Source organism: Numida meleagris, chromosome 8 (assembly GCF_002078875.1).
Source record: "Numida meleagris isolate 19003 breed g44 Domestic line chromosome 8, NumMel1.0, whole genome shotgun sequence".
Taxonomy (NCBI): Eukaryota; Metazoa; Chordata; class Aves; order Galliformes; family Numididae; genus Numida; species Numida meleagris.
Genome location: NC_034416.1, coordinates 17530965 through 17546824, shown reverse-complemented (window position 1 = coordinate 17546824; position 15860 = coordinate 17530965). Strand labels below are relative to the sequence as shown.

Below are 15860 nucleotides of genomic sequence, written 5' to 3'. Positions count from 1 at the left end.
GAAGGAAGGAAGAAAGGCTGTCTTAGCAGTGCCTCCCTGGGAGCCTGAATCCCTCAGCAGTCACTCAGGGACCCCCTGCCCCCTGTGTATGAGGGCAGGCCTGGCCCTGGGAATGCTGTTGACTGTCACCCTTCCCGGGGACTTTCTGAGAGCCAGAAGGATCTAATGGCACGTGCCACTTGCCTTGGGGCAGAGCGGGGCTGTGGAGCAGGGAGAGGGCACTTGTCCTTCCACCAGCAACGTTTGTGGACACAGAAAGAAGGCCGTGGGCTTTTAGTGCTGATTTTTCTGAGCGTTGCACCACTGTGAGGGTTTGTCCAGTTCTGTCTGATGTGGGACCACACCAGAGAATGTCCACAGCCTTGGCAGGGCAGTGCAGAAGATGGCAGCAGACGTGGTGTACAGCTCATTGATGTGGATCTCCAGCCAGAAGAGTGCGAGAGAAGCTTTCTCCCAAGGACTGTATTTTTCCGTTTTGTTGCATGCACTTCAGAATCAGATGCTGAACAAGAATTGAGTCTGCCTGCTGGTTTGCAGTGCCAAGAAATGAAGTGTCATGATGCACTTTGTAAAACGCATCTTGGTAATGAGATATTTTTTTGAGAAATGTTGCTCACAGGTTTCTCGTTGGACCAACTTGCTGTTTGCCTGCCTGCTATCCCTGTTTGGAAGGAGCTTACCAGCAGGGAACACAGCTGCCCCAGGCAGCGGGGCGGTGCAGGCCTGCCCTGCAGTGCTGGCAGCATGAAGCCAGGGCACCAAGCAGCTCCACGATCCCCAGCGCATCTTCAGCTCTCAGTTGCAATGCCCCCACCTCTGCCACTGCCCCTTCACCATGGACACATTTGAGATGCTAAAGGACCTAGCAGAGAACGGAGAAGATGACTTTCAGAGAGAATCTGTTCATGTTTTACGTCTGTGCTTACCACCAATCTGTCATATTCTGGAGGCATGTTTGCTCAGCACACCTGCAGAGAAGGCTCTTTTAGCTGTACCGTTCAGACAGGCAAGGTCAAGTGCTGTGAGTGACTTCCAGGAGCTGCTTCAGGACACCTCGGACAGGACTGAGTGCTGGGCAATCAGCAGCACGGCACGTTAGCCAGAAGGCCTTCTCTAAATGCTCCTTCTGAAGCCCATCCCCGTTAATGGGATGGCTGAGAGAGGCAGCCCCAGCAGTTAGCAAAGCAGGGTTTGTAAAACTGCCCGTGTCCTCGTGGCTGGACTGGCTTCCTGCTGGCAGGTGGGCTGCCGTGGGCTGGCATCCCATCCCACCCGCTGTGAAGTGCAGTGGGTTTGCTTCAACCACATTTGTATTCCACTTTGCGTTAATTATGGGTATTTTAAATGAGCATGTTTCATTTTGTACTGCCAGCAGTGTGGGAGCAATTAAAGTGGTTATTTAATGTAGTTCCCCTTGTTATGTTCCTGTTATACTACAGCACCTGTGATTTTTCTGGATATACCCCGATGGTCTGTACGAGGCCTGTTGCTTTCAGGGCAGCTCTTACAGCTCTCACTGTGACTGCTGACTTCCACCATCATATTGTTTGTGCCATTAGGATCAAGCCCACCATCTCTGAAATGCATCCTCATGTATTTCTGAAAGGCCAATGTTTGTTTAAATTATATTACTTCTGCTTATTACTTTCAGAGAAGCCCACTAATAGGTTGTAAGAATATAACCAGTTATAAAGTTATGCCAATTAGCAGTTATAAGAACAATTTCTAAGTATTAAAATACACTCTTGTGGAGGTTGGTAGCAGGAAAGAACCCAAAGGAAAGCTGGGTGCGTGGCTGTGTGCCTGTCGTGCTTATAAAGCCACAAGAGCAGCATTAGCGTGGTAGCAAGGCTGGGGCTGAGCGTTCCTTCTAATCGCCTTTGCGCCTTGAGCTCTCTGGAGGTCGCTTGCTATAATGTGCTTTCTTTTTGTTTACCAGTGATGCAATTTGGAAAAGGCAAGTCGTGTTACTACCGGTTCCTGACCAAGGGCCAGCAGTGGATCTGGCTGCAGACACACTACTACATCACCTACCACCAATGGAATTCCAAGCCCGAGTTCATTGTGTGCACTCACCTGGTAGTTAGGTAGGAGCAAGCGCCAAGCACTTTAAAGTATGTGTTCCATGTCCTCGTCCATTATGTTTCCGGTTCTGTTTTGTGTAAGCCAAATATTTGCTGCGTGCCTTGGCACACTAAGATGGAATGCAATTGTAGAAAGCTGTTACGACAGGAGACCTGGGGAAAAGTGTCATGTGTTTTCACCACACTTCAGCAGCTGGGCCTGGAAGCCACCACTGTCCACATCCATCAGAGTGCCCCCAGGAATGACATGGCAGGACGAGGAGCTGGAGCTTTGACTATCAGATGGCTCCGTGGGTGTAAATGGGGTGATACGTCTCCTGCCAAACCTTTGCTCGGAGCGTTATGTACTCAGGGCAGGTCAGTGGCTGCTGTCCCACTGGCCACGTTCCTTGCCCACGGTGGCACCTGGGGTGCTCTGCAGTGCTCTTGGCTCTGGGCTCGGTGGCAGAGCTGAGCTGGAGCAAGCCGAGCTGTGCCAGGAACCTGCTGCCTCCCATTGCCAGCACACAGTAGTGCTCAGAGCACAGGTGTATTTGCTGAAGGCATTGAAGAAAGAGCGACGTACTGATTTGATCTGTTAACTTGAGTCATGTTGTTGCTGGGTGCATCTTTCCTGAAGAATCCATTTCCTTAGGAATCAAGTTGTTGTGATTTTTTTTTTTTTGCTCCCCCATTTTGCTGCCAAACATTTGGGAGACAAAGCACAAGTAAACTGGAAATCTTTTCCACGTTCAGAAGCACAGACTGAGGACACCTTACACCAATGCACAGGTGTCAGTGGTTGAGGCGCTGGTGTAAGCTATATGTAGAGTGCTATTTTAAGCAAACATCAGATGGAGCAATTGCTTCTGGGCTGCCATGCTTCAGGCAGTTGGGCTGTGCTTCAGGCTCTGAATTTATTGTGCAGGGACTTGTTTCAGTGCTCACACTGCTGTAATTAAGCTCAGCTCAGCAGCGCCTCTTGCCCCTCACAAAGGTTTGGCCCATTCACATTTCAGCAGCCCTAATTCTGACACCAGAACTGCTCAGAGCCTTTAGAACATTCTCTCCAATGAATCCCAGTGGTGAATCATGCAGCATTGTTCGCTGTAAATATTATTTAGAGGAAAAAAAAAAAGAGAGCAAATACAGGCACGTTAGAGGCACGTTTCTGGGGATTCCTGCATGCACATTGCACTGTGCAGCCAGCATTGTGTCTTCAGAGCTCCCAAGGGTGAGGGATTTTAACCCCAATGCAGCACACGTGGCGCTGGGTGCACCCCCAGAGCTCTGCTTTTAGATGAATTTTCCTTGAAGGCAACCGAGGCCAAAATTTGCAGAGGGATGTCTGCATCTGTGCTTGGAATGACGAGTTCAATTAACGCATTGACCCGCTTGGGCGGAGGGGGACTGTGAAGCACCCTGCTGTTTCTGACTGCAGACACTCAGTGCTTATTCACAGATTGCAAGGCTGTACAACGATGTTCCTCCAGCAACTTGTTTGTGTGTGCACACACGTGTGAGCTGTGCACAGCTTCTGACTCCAGAGGAAAGCTCTGTTGTAACCTGTGGGGCGGGACAGCTGCCATGCAGCAAATAGTACCCAGTGCCTCTGTTTTCAGGGGTGGCCTGGTCCTGCCACTGAAAAAAATGGTTTAATTTTCTTTATTGTTTTTATTAGTTACGCAGAAGTCCGAGCTGAAAGAAGGCGAGATCTTGGCCTTGAAGAGTCATCCATTGAACTGGCATCCTCTTCTGTAAAGGTACTGCGTCTCTTCGCGATTGAATGGACAGAGCCATCTCTTACCAATCTTCAGAGCTTACCTGTTCTTCCTTCTCCCATACTCTCCTCTCCTCCCAAGCCGTTGCCTGGGCTATGACTCAAGCAGGTGCTCAGGAGTCATACAATGCATGGCTCTAAGCTGCCCCATCTTGGTGCGGGCATGAAACTGCAAATCCAGCGGTTGCAGTCCCACTGCTCAGCTTGTCCATATCTTTCTGAGTGCGGGGCAGTACCGCCACGCTCCTGCTTGGCTAATGCCAGCTTGGCACCAATGCTCAGACAAAGGTTGGAAGTGCAGGGAAAACAATGCATTGGTTCTTATTCCAGATTTCAGCTCTGTTTGCACCATTGGGCAGGATGGCATCAAGTGACCAGAGCAGTAATTTTCATGGCTTGAACCAGTCTGGCATCCCAACACACCTGCCCAATTAACAAGGTCATTTTGATTCCTTTTAAATTCCTCCTCTCAATAGTTTACAGATAAGACTGATAAAGCAGCTCCAAGAGGTTTGTTGTGTAATTATCATTCCATTAGCCTCAACTGCTCTTCAGCCATTATGTCATAGAAATTACTTATGGGATGCACTGTGGACACTGTCCCAGAGACCTTTTGAGCTGGAGTAGGGGCCATCTTGCCAGCAGCTATTCTCACTACAGCACACCGCTGTAATTTTCCCCATGATAGCAGTGATGTTTTTCTGCAGCCATGAAGCTACATCTGGCTGGTGCAAGGCAGTGGGAAGAGCAGTAGGGCAATTGCACCCATTGCTTGCTCTTCAGGGAGTGGGGAGCTCCTGGGGAGACATGGGGAGGGTGACAGCACAGACAGCATGGTCACCACATCCTGCAGTAGAACAGTCATGTCGTGGGCTATTAGCCATAAACCAGCTGCCAGGTGCCATCTGCCATTTTGGTGACAGCTCCAGTGCCACACAAATGCACAAAGTTCAGCTGTTCCCTCTGGGATGTGTGGGTAGGGAGGGTAAAGGCATCAGGATGACCATCGAGGGTGAGCTGTGGGGTCAACTGGAGGGGACCAGCAGCACCTACCCTGTTATTTCTCCCCCGACACCCCCTCGCATGTGCTTCTCTCTTTGCAGAGCCATGGCAGCTACCTGGAGGTGGGCCGCTGCGGCAGCAGCCAGGATGCCAGCCGGGAGGGCATGTCGCTGTCGTCCCACAGCTCCCGCCGCTCCTCGCACACCGCGCTCTCCGACTCCGCCTGTAGGTGCCCGGTTCAGCGGGGGGGGGGGGGGGGCGAGGGGCAGGGCTCCCTCCCAGATCCGGGGTTGACTGAGAGGCTTCCATCGGCCGGGACTGAGTCAATGCGGGGGGCTCAGCTTCAGCGCTGACATGCTGTGGTGCTGTGTCCTCCATCACCTTCATGAGAGCAGGGGTGGCCAGGCACAGCTCTATTGCTGTGTGGCAGCAAAGCATCTCTTTTCCAGCCACCTCGTCCATCCGACACACCGACACCAGCACTCCCACCCGGCCGGCGGTGCCGGAGAAGGCGTCCCTGCGGCTGGCGGCGGCTGGAAGCGCTCAGGTCGGTGCTGCTGAAGGGAGGAGCTGGGAGGCCTTGGTCTCGCCCTTGGAGGGGTCTGACCCCCAGCTCCGGGTGTGTGGGGCCGGGGCTGAGATTTCCTGGGGCCTTGGCAGAGGCAAGGAGAGCTGCTGGAGGCACCACAGCCACCTGCTGTCTCAGGGTTCGTTGTTCCTCCAGGCCAAGTTCCACCTCCCAACACGTCTCTTAGGTTTGCACATGTTAAATGGCTTTTGTCCAGACGCAGACGGTGACACCAAGTGTTTGCTATCAATTAACAGGGGGCATGTGGGAGCTCAAATTCTCCCTTCAGACTCACCCTCAGACCTCCGCATGAAGCTTTCAGGCTTCCTGCACTTGTTTCATCACCAGGGCTGCGTGGCCAGCAGCAGCTGGTACCGTGCCTGCTTGGCACTAGAGGTGCTAGAGACCTCCAATAAGGTGAAGTCTTCATTTCTAGGCCATAGCAACGCCTCCAGCCGCGGGCGAACACCTCCCTCAGCAGCCGGCGGTCCCCTCCCAGCAGGCTGTGATGGTACGTGGTGCAGTGCAGCCCCTGCCCCGAGGTGGGTGGGAGGGAAGGGGTTGTGCTGGGGCTCTGCAATATGCAGGAGGGCTGGGCCCTTGCCCCCAGCCAAGCTAGGATGCTAAAAACACAGTTTAAAGGAAGGCTCAGAACTGTCAAACCGCTGGGGGCTGCTGAAGACTTGTCTGTGTTGTTAGCAGCTGGCACAGACTGATACAACATGGCAGTGTTATAGCCCTGGTAGAAGAAGAGGATGCCAAACAAAAAAAAAATGGGAATCATAAATCATAGCTAGTCAGGTATTCCAGCAACCTGCCTGCCTTGCACAAAAGAATCATGATCAATGTGCGCAGTGGGACCGGCCCGAGTCGTGCCCGCTCTCTGCCCCGCAGCCCGTGTACCACTTCCCAGCCCCGCTGGGCATGATGCACCAGCTGAAGGAGCAGCTGGAGGAGAGGACGCGCATTCTGCAAGCGGACATCAAGACGCAGCAGGAAGAGCTGCACGTCATCAAGGAGCAGCTCCAGCTGGTGCAGGACTCCAACCTGCAGGTACCGCTGCCCTGCCCCCGGACCGGGCACCCTTTGCTTTTCCTTGGAGCATGCGGATCGGTGACAGCGTCGTCTGCAGCAAAAGCATTTGGAAATGAGCTCTGGATGAACTCACAGTGTTGTCTCGGGCGTGGGGTGGCTGGCAGGATGTCTCCTGGGGGGTAGCTGGAGTCGCTGGCTGCTTAAGGATGGAGTCATTCTCTCGATGTAGGAAAGCAACCCCAAGGAAGGGGTCAGGTTGGTCAGAATTCACCCTGCACAGCGATCCCAGCAGTTAATGCCTCTTGTGCCATCCCGCAACACGTGACAGGGACAACGGCACCGGGGCAGTCGTGGCTCTCAATATCTGAGCAGGAGCTGATGTGATTGCCCGTCCCCATGACGTGCTGTCCCGCTGGGTTTGTGGGCACGCTGCCCACGCGCTGACAGCGGCCTGCTAGGAGCAGGCGGGCCTCCCAGCAGCCGGGAGCCCAGTGGAGCTCCGTGAAGGCCCCGCCAGCTGCACCCCTCAACACAGGCCGGGAGCCTGCGGAGCCCCCCTTTTCTAGCAAAGCCAAAGCTCCATCTAGTGGCAGTTGCCCAGCAAGGGCTGTCTTCTATCCCTTCCCGATGTGTAACGCGCCCGTGCCTCTCTTCTCATTAAAGATGCTGATGCAGCAGCCGATCCCCCTGGTCTTCAACAACGCGCAGCGCCAGAGCCCTCGGAGGGCCCCGCCGCCGTCCCGGCAACCCGGCACCAAGAAGGCCGCGCAGCCGGGCCCCATGGCCAAGCACTACGGGCCACACCCCGTGCCCACCCCGCGCCCGTTCCTCAGGGAGCCCAGCAGCACTCCCTCCCAGGTGCCTGGCTGCGCTCGGGCTCTGCCGAGATGTTCACACGGGGATGGGCGGCACCGAGCATAACGTGGGGGTGAAAGGGGAATTCATTTCTGGCCAAGAAGTCTTGGAAGGCAGCTGCGATAAACAAGTTTAGCGTCACTGGGCCTAAAGTCACTGTATAGAATCACTGAATGGTTTAGGTTGGAAGGGACCTTGCAGCCCCCCGAGCCGTACCCCTGCAGCCCTGACACCCCCAGCTCAGGGCCCTGGGCTCACCCAGCCCGGCCTTGGGCACTTCCAGGGATGGACGCCCACAGCTCTGGGCAGCAGTGCCAGGGCCTCACCGCCCTCCGCGTAAAGAATATCCTACTTATATGGAACCTAAATCTCCCCCTTTTCATTATTCCCTGCCCTGCCACTGCTCTCAGTGGCAAGTCCCTCCCCAGCTCTCCTGCAGGCCTCGGGAGCTGCTGGAAGGCAGCTATAATGTCTCCCCAGAACCTTATTTAGATGAAAGAGTGCTTACGCGTGCTTTGGGCAGTGCAGGAGCAGCTTTCCTTGGGGCTTGGCACTCCCATCCCCGTGTCCAGCTGTAGGACACCTCTGCTCCTGATGCTGAGGATCCTGGCCACTGCCACATCAGGGTGATGAATGCCAACAAGGCGTCTGTGCTCGTGCATGTACCATTCCTATCACTTCCTTCAGGGAGAACTTCCACTGCTCTTTGTCTTTTTCCCAACTTGAAGCTGTTGTTCTAGCTGTATAACTGAGAGCTTCAAAGCCTGACCTGTGTGTCTGCATCTGCATTTCAGGTACCACAGCAGCAGCAGCACCTAATGCGAGGAAATCAAGCCCAGCCAACGTGTCTGCCAGGGCAGACGAGCATTTCAGTGCCCCTCTACAACAACCCCACGGTGTTTTCACAAGCACATCCCATTGCAGTGGCTGCACAGCTGCCGACCGATGTTAGTGAAAGACAGACACAGTCTGACTACAGCCAGGACAGGAGCCTCAGGTAAGAGCTGGAACCGTCCTCCCAGCCCTGTCTTGCTTGCTGCAAAGCTCCAAAGTCTCTTTTTCCACCCAGAATGAGATCTATGGCAAAAGCATTATTCTTTTATACAAAGCTGTAAACTGCCCCAAGCTATGCAGCTGCCTTGCAGGGACTTGCCTGCAGGTGTTATCTCTGGGATCCAGGCACCGCAAAATACTCTGTAAAGGGACAGCATAAACTATGTGGGCTAGGGATCTCGCCATCTGTAAAAATGTATTTCTGACACGGAAGATGTGGCGAGTTTCAGCCCACCTCCATGGGTCCCAGTGATGAGAAGCGTCCTATTGCACTGGCTTTTTTCCATGGAGAATCGGTGGTACTTTGCATGCTTTCAGGGAGGGCTTAGGGGACTTGTTCCTAGAGGTTGGCAGCCAGCAGTCTGGACCTGGCCTGCCCTGACTGCCCCCTGTTTTCCCCCACTGCAGGATGCTGCTGGACCAGTCCATCCAGGCCATGGTGCCCGCCGCCAATGGCAGCGCTCCGTCCGCACCGAGCAGCACCAGCAGGCAGCCTGGGAAGTGAGTCCTTGCTTGTCCCTGCTCCCATGTGGTGTTGTAGCAGGGTGCTGCTTCATGGCTCCAAAAATTACTTTGAAAAACTTGTGTGCGAGCACATGAAAACAAACCAGACTTAAAGGAAACAAAATCTAAGCTGGTTAGGAGAAAAAGAAATGAGAATATGTACTTCTTTTAATTGCTAAGATCTTCAAGATAATTACAGTTCTTTGAAGAGTTTTCCTAACTGTTTGCTGGCTTTTGCAAAGCATGAAGTGCTTGATCAGGTCACAGAGATGTATAGCCTTTCATCCCTGATTCCCTGCAGTTCCAGTCGGGAATGCTTGATGGGAGAGGGATGTTTGTGTGGGTTTTGGCACAGTTTGACCAGTCCTGCTGCTCTGATTCCTGCACCATCAGGCAGCCGAGCCAGGGTTGGGTTCTCACGTTGGATTTTCTTCCCCGTAGCAGATTCGTGGCAGAGCAGCAGCCTTTGCCTCCCCCCGCGCAGATGCAGCCCATCAGTGGCAGCACGGTGCGGCCCCCCGCCCCCTCGCCCGTGTTCTCCCCATCTGTGATGCTCCCCCACAGCAGCTTCGTGTCCCACCCTGGCAGCTCCCCGCTGCACCTCCACCCCTGGCCGCAGCAGCAGGTCCAGCAGCACCGTCTCTACCTTCAGGTAAGGTCTGTGGCTGTGTGCTGGGCTGGGGTGGGGTCTGAGGGATCTGGGGAAGAAATGGGGCTCAGCTGACGATGATCAGACCTGAGCTGTGCGTCGTGTGCCCGCGTGCACAGCATTTCCAGCCTGACTTGGTACGCAGTTTCAAGGCTGTATTTCCATAGAGCCCAGCTGTCCCTTAGCGAGCAGAAGACAGAGCCAGGCCTTCAAGTATAAGTCATTCAGAGGGTCTGGGGTGGGAATCCCACTGTGGAAGTGACAGGCGATAAGGGCTCAGTCCCCTTGAAAACAAGGCTCCTGCTGCTAAGTGTTGGCGTAGCAAGGGGTTTTTATCAGCTGCAGTCACTGCTTTCTTTCAATGAACGATTGTTTCCCAACACAAACCTCTGGGAAAGGCAGTTTTGTTTTTTCAATGCATGTTTTCATCAGTGCATGCCAAGTGAACAGCGCTGCCAAGGAGAGGGGCTGTTGACACTAATAATTAATGAGTAATATGCTCTGCAAGACTTGCTGGGTTGGCAGAGGCAAGCTGTGGTTGTCCTGGAAAAGATGGTAGAAAGCAAGAGCAGGAATAGATAGCGCTGAAGTTACGCTGCAGGGCTGCATTTGGAGTGAGAAATGAATTGTTGCTGGAAACATGGGCGGGAGAGGCTCCCACTGCTGCGTGTGTGCTGCTGTCAGCCAAGAGAACAGCAGCGTGGCAGTGTGCGGGAGGTGAAAACTTCAGTCAACAGCAAGTCAGGCCTCGGTGCCACGGCGGGGGGATGAGGCCTGCTCTGTGGAGCAGCAGCCATGGGGCCGCCCATCCCGCAGCTGTGCTGCAGCTGCCTGCCCGAGGCCTTCATCTGGGCTACCTGTAGAGCTGGTGGGATGGGGGGTGCCACTGCCCCGCCATAATCCCCTGTCCGCAGCTCACTGCTAGGTGGGCACAGATCACCTTTGGGCTCCGGTACCCCTGGGCAGCAGTGAGGGAGGGGCGCCGGGCCTGGGGCAGGTCTGAGCAGCTGTCTTTGTGTCTCCCTGCAGATGCAAGGAGCCGAGGTGGTGCCGGGAGTCCCCAGCCCACGCGTGTTCCAGCCGCCCCACGTCCCGCAGCAGAGCCCCCTGAGCTACTTCCTGCACCCGCAGCCGCAGGGCCGCCATGCGCAGGGCCAGCCCTGCAACCTGCCCGACCTGCCCGAGATGCAGCTGCCCTGACCAACAGCCGCTCAGATCAGCGAGACCCCACCGGGGGACACCTCACCGAGTGGCATTGCCATGGGCCCAGCTGGAATCTCCTGATGGCACCACTGCCACCACCCAAGAGAGCCCGTGAGCTGCGAGCCCCAGCCAGGCCTGCCCCGAGGGAGCGCACCGTCAAGCCGAGGAGCAGGAGGATGCTCACCTAGGGCTCCTGCCCGCCCGCCAAACCTGCAGACTTGGTGAGAAAGGTGTGCTTGGGGCCGGTCGCCGAGCCGTGCCTGCCCGTGTCAGTGCTGGCTGCAGATCTTTGGCCTGAAGGGGACAGCAGCCCGGCTGCAAGCAGGTTGGCTGAGGTCCCCGTGGGGATGGCGGCACTGCAGACAAGCCCTGTCCCATCAGGGCCTCGGTGCTGGCAGTCACTGTGACGCTGATCCCAGCGCCCGCAGCACGCCGCGGGGTTCCCGTGTACATAGCTCGTCTCGCTCCCGTAGGTCCGTCGTGGAGTTTTTCCTTATTTCTATACCTCAGCCCCACCGTTTTGTTTTCCAGGAGATTGGATAATGCTGCTAATTTACGTAACACCACTTTTGCCTGAATTTCTTACTGTTGTTAAACCAGCTCACATCACAACCAATAAGATACTCCTCATCTTTTATTTTGGTTAACAAGTGCAGAGAAATTTATATGGTTTTTACTCCCTGTAGCCAAATATTTTCCAGGTTGTGTACAAAGAATCTTTGCTCTTTCTCCTCTGTTGTTTTGCTCCGTTCCAGGTGGATGTTGTTGTGTATGTTTCTTTACGTGAAAACAAACACACACAGTAGAACACCATGCGATGGCAAACTTTGTGGTTTTGCTCGGTCAGAGTTCAGTCTGACGACCCTGAAACATACTCACAATGACACAGGCGATGTTACAAGCCCGTAGGGTCAGCAATAAATTGTATTTTTGTAAATTGCCACTTTTTAACGATATGTTCATATTTAAGAATCGAAAACTAGTCTATTGCTCAGTGGGTGTATAGTTGTGTCCCAACTGTTTGTGTCTTTCCAAAGGAAAAATGTACATTTCTGAGGCGCTGGGGGCTGAGGAGTAACCGAGGGCACTGCTGGAGCCCAAATGCGGATGACGGCGTTGGCCATTGCTTTCAGCTTTGCAGGAAGGTGGGGAGGAAAACGCACGCGTGCAGAGGCACACGCACCAAGGATACACTATTGTACACTGTTGTCACTGGTGGGGGGAGAAGGCTGCAGCACGGTGGCTGTCCTGCACGTCCCCCCCCCACGTGCCAGCCCCGGCGTGGCAGCGTGGCTGTGCTCTTGTGAGCAGGGCTTGCCACGGAGGGGGTTTGCTGCCCTGCAAGGAGAGGGGCTGGGGGCGGTGGGTGCGCCGGATGGGGCTGTGCCCCTCCACAGCCCTGCTGATGGTGGCACTGGGCTGCATGGGGACGGGGAGGGCCGCGGGGTGGCACGGCTGTCTGTCGCTCGCAGCCTCTCCGCAGGGAGCGGGGGAGGTTTGCAGGGATGTTTACATGTGAGATTGGCCTTGCTAAAACAAGCAACCTAAAACATGCACTTTATCATGCCCCCCCCCCCCCTTTATTTCCAGCACCCACCCCAGCCGCTAGCGCAGCCGCTCACGGGCGGAGCCGTGTGTGCCAGGGAGCAAAGTCCCAGAGCCCCACGCAGGGCTGGCTCGGCCCTGCTCAGCCTGCCTCCGGCAGGGCACGACAGGCTCAGGGCCACGGGATTTTTGCCTTAATTATCACTCACGCTCAAAACATTAACGACTAAATGAATCTCTTTATTCAGGTGAATTCCTATTCGTTTACCTCGGTGTTAGCTAGGACCTGTGTTTTTGGGATCCCTTTGGAGTTGAGGGTTGCTGGTGGGCTCGGTTCCCCCCTGGGTGCTGATGAGAGAACAGAAGTGTGAGCGGGGCTGCCTGCGCCAGGGGTTGGGCTCCAGCATCAGCGACAGCCTGAGGCTTTCTAGCACACAAGCATCTCTATGCTAGCTCTATCTCCCTTCATATATAGATATACAGGTGTGTGTGTTTTTAATATACATATATATGTATGTATATGTGTATCTATATCTACAGGCCACACAATTCCAGACCTCTGAAAACACAGGCAGCTTTAATTAATAAAGTCTTGCACTTTTAGCGTATTTGTACATATAAGCTAAAGCCTGATGGGTACAATCAGGCTGGTTTGACAAACACGGTGAAAAACTGACTGTATATATTGTAACATATTCCATGTAAAAGAAGAAAAATCCTAGAAGTGACTATAAATCTTGGTTTATTTTATATGATGTCAAATATAGATACGTTTATAAATGTTATTATTCTTAAAAGTATTTTGTAATGGGAAAAAGGAAGTGTCTTATGAAGATGAAGAGTAAAGATTTTATTCTTGTCTTGAATCTATGTCCCCGCACAGCTCCGTTGGATGGGAACCTGTGCGTTTTGACAAGCTTTAAACAGATTATACATGGTATTTTCAAAAAAAAAAAAAATTTAAAAAAAAAAAAAGAAAAAAAAGAACGAAGAAAGAAAGGAAGAAAGAAAGAGAAAGAAATAAAAGCATACCTGTAAGAACTCTCACACAACTGTGCTGTTGTTCTTCCCAGGCCGTGCGGGTCAGCCCGAGGGATGGGGCTCAAGCCACAGGCTGGGATTTTCCTGGCCACTGCCACAGGCAACAGGGGCAGCACGTGAGCCAGAAAGAGCGAGGCATCACAGCCACCACGGCACGCTATCCATGGTTTAATTTGGATGCAAAAATGAGTAACTGGGCTAACTCAGCAGCACGGAAGCAAGCTCGTGTTGCGTGCAAGGCTGAACCGGACCCAGTCTGCACACCCTGGGTCCTCTCTTTTCTTCACCTTTTGGGCAGGTTGAAGGCCTAGTGTGGTTTTTCTATGGCTCAGTCCTTGGTAGGCATAACTTTAACACAAGTGATGCTTTTGAACAAACTTCTGAAGCAGCCCATCGTGAGAAAGAACAGTGCTTCAAACACAGGTTATTTTTTCTTAAGTGAAACATATTTTATTTAACAGCCCATTTGTCTTACAGTACTTTACATACAACACGTCGTATAAAAAGCCAACCTGCCAACACAGATGTGTTGCCTTCTTGGTAAAGTGACAAAGCTGTAGCAAAAAAAAAAAAGAAAGCAGAATAGCCTATTCTTCCTGGAGACTAATTGGAGTACTTCATTTTCAGTCCAGACAGCAACTGCAGTCACAATCAAGAACCCTGTATAGTACAGCTGGGTGGGAAATTTCTAAGAGATTCAACATACAGCTATTTCTTACTTGCTATATGTTAGCAAATTCTTCTAAAAAATATACTATTATATAGCCATGAGAATGAGGAACAAGTGGTTTGTCTTAGGAATGGACTGATGCAGAGGGGGCATGTTCTGAATCACACGGCAGCGACCATTTCCAAGTCCCAGAAAACGCTGCAGTTTGTGTTACTGGCAGTTCTCCCCGTGGGGCTGCTCCTCGCGCCGTGTTCAGGTGCTGGGGCGACCACTGCTGAGTGCAGCACACAAAGGGGCAGAGCAGCCGCCCCTCACGGTGGCCGGAGCTCACCCAGGGCCGTGCCGTGGGGACACGGGGCTCAGAGGCCGTCCCTGTGGGCACAGGGTACACTTGACAAAGGCATTTGATTATCAGCGATAATGACGGCCCAGCAGCGCACAGCAGCAGCTGCTGGGAGCGTCTGGGAACAAATCACCGTGGCGGGTGATCACACTGATGCCACCACAGCAGGGAGTGCAGTTTAAAAGCCGTATGAACAGCATGACCAGTGTTAGCGATCTAACGCCAGCCCCCGCCGTCCGTTTCCGTACCGACGGATGCACATTCACTTAGTTCCTAAGGCAGGACCGTGAGATAATGAGAACTGTTACAGAAGAGAAATGACAGATGTGAACCGACGCGTCCGCACTTCCTTAAGCACGCCGCTTCCTGCTGGTGAATCAGCTGCCCCCAGTTCAGAACGGCGTCCAAACGCCGCCCGGTGACATTGGGAATGAAGTCCCCCTGTGGGGAAGGGCAGCGAGCACAGCGGGCTGCTCCCCAGCCCCACGCTGCAGCTGAGCTCTTGCAGCAGGAGTGCGCGCACCCGCTGCGGTACGATGCCGTTACGGGTTCAACTTTGCAACATCAAACGTATTTAAAATGTATATTTTTTTTAAAATTCCATGCTGGTCACCTCTCTGTAACACAGATACAACAGTGGACAAGGATTGCTGTGCTGTCATGGACAAGGATTGCTGTGCAATTGGTCATGGCTCTATAGCTGCTGGGACTGACTATCAGAGAAACTGGTATTTCAAGAAGTTGCTCGGTTTTGCATAACGAAACCATGTCTTAACAGAAGGCCACTGTATTTTGCAGGTTCCTTCAGTCTTTTGTACTTAGATTTCACCCTGCGTGTACTTTTTTAAAACATCTTGGCCCTCCACCAAAAAATGTAATTGAGTTTTTAGAATGTCATGTCCCTGTGCTGCGCAGCTTAGTGAACAGCCTATAGCCTTGGCTGCCTCTTGAGATGAGCAGTACCCACCGTGGACCTACAAAAGCCGTCTCTCTTTTCATGGGGCCTCATTCATTTCAGCACAGCTGCTCGCATAAGAATCACTCACTGAGCAAACCTTATCTGAGCACGTCCTGGGCCAGAACATCAGCATCATCTGCTCTGTGTTTCTAAAACAGCATTAGGAAAACATGCACACAGTGTTGCCCTAGTTTGCTTCAGAAACATACACATGAATAAGTTAGTTTGTATATTTTATGCACAGATATACAGCTCAGAATTATGCTGTATCAAGTGTGACTACTTCATGATGGTTTCTGAAAAAAGCTTCAACATTTTTCACAATTTTTTTTTTTTTTTATTTACTGCTCATTCAATAAAACTTGAATACCTGAGAGTATGGGGGAGAGAAAGTAATTCATACATTCATTGCTCCTGATCAAAACTGTATTCTTTAGAAGCAGCACAAGAACTTTAACACCAGTTGCAGTGGTGGCATTTCCACAAATGCTTGTAACACAAAAGTCATGCTGCTCCTCATTCATTTTAGTATTGCAAGAAATGCAACCGACAGTGAATGATGCCATCCCCATTCTGCTTCTTTACAAAAAA

At 52.7% G+C, this 15860-nt stretch overlaps 1 protein-coding gene across 10 annotated transcripts in view; it reads left to right on the top strand.

The window, feature by feature from the left end:
* PASD1 (PAS domain containing repressor 1) overlaps positions 1-13123 on the top strand; it is a 46853-nt gene extending 33730 nt beyond the window's left edge. For 3 of the 10 annotated variants that reach the window (XM_021405680.1, XM_021405682.1, XM_021405688.1), the window contains 11 exons: positions 1940-2087; positions 3745-3826; positions 4947-5070; positions 5295-5392; positions 5850-5924; positions 6269-6466; positions 7112-7306; positions 8098-8300; positions 8765-8857; positions 9302-9512; positions 10539-13123. In XM_021405680.1, coding sequence (XP_021261355.1) covers positions 1940-2087; positions 3745-3826; positions 4947-5070; positions 5295-5392; positions 5850-5924; positions 6269-6466; positions 7112-7306; positions 8098-8300; positions 8765-8857; positions 9302-9512; positions 10539-10709 — 1598 coding nt within the window. In that variant the 3' untranslated portion in view covers positions 10710-13123. The remainder of the gene's footprint in view (positions 1-1939; positions 2088-3744; positions 3827-4946; positions 5071-5294; positions 5393-5849; positions 5925-6268; positions 6467-7111; positions 7307-8097; positions 8301-8764; positions 8858-9301; positions 9513-10538) is intronic. The other 7 variants (XM_021405681.1, XM_021405679.1, XM_021405684.1 and 4 more) reach the window with 6 other exon arrangements.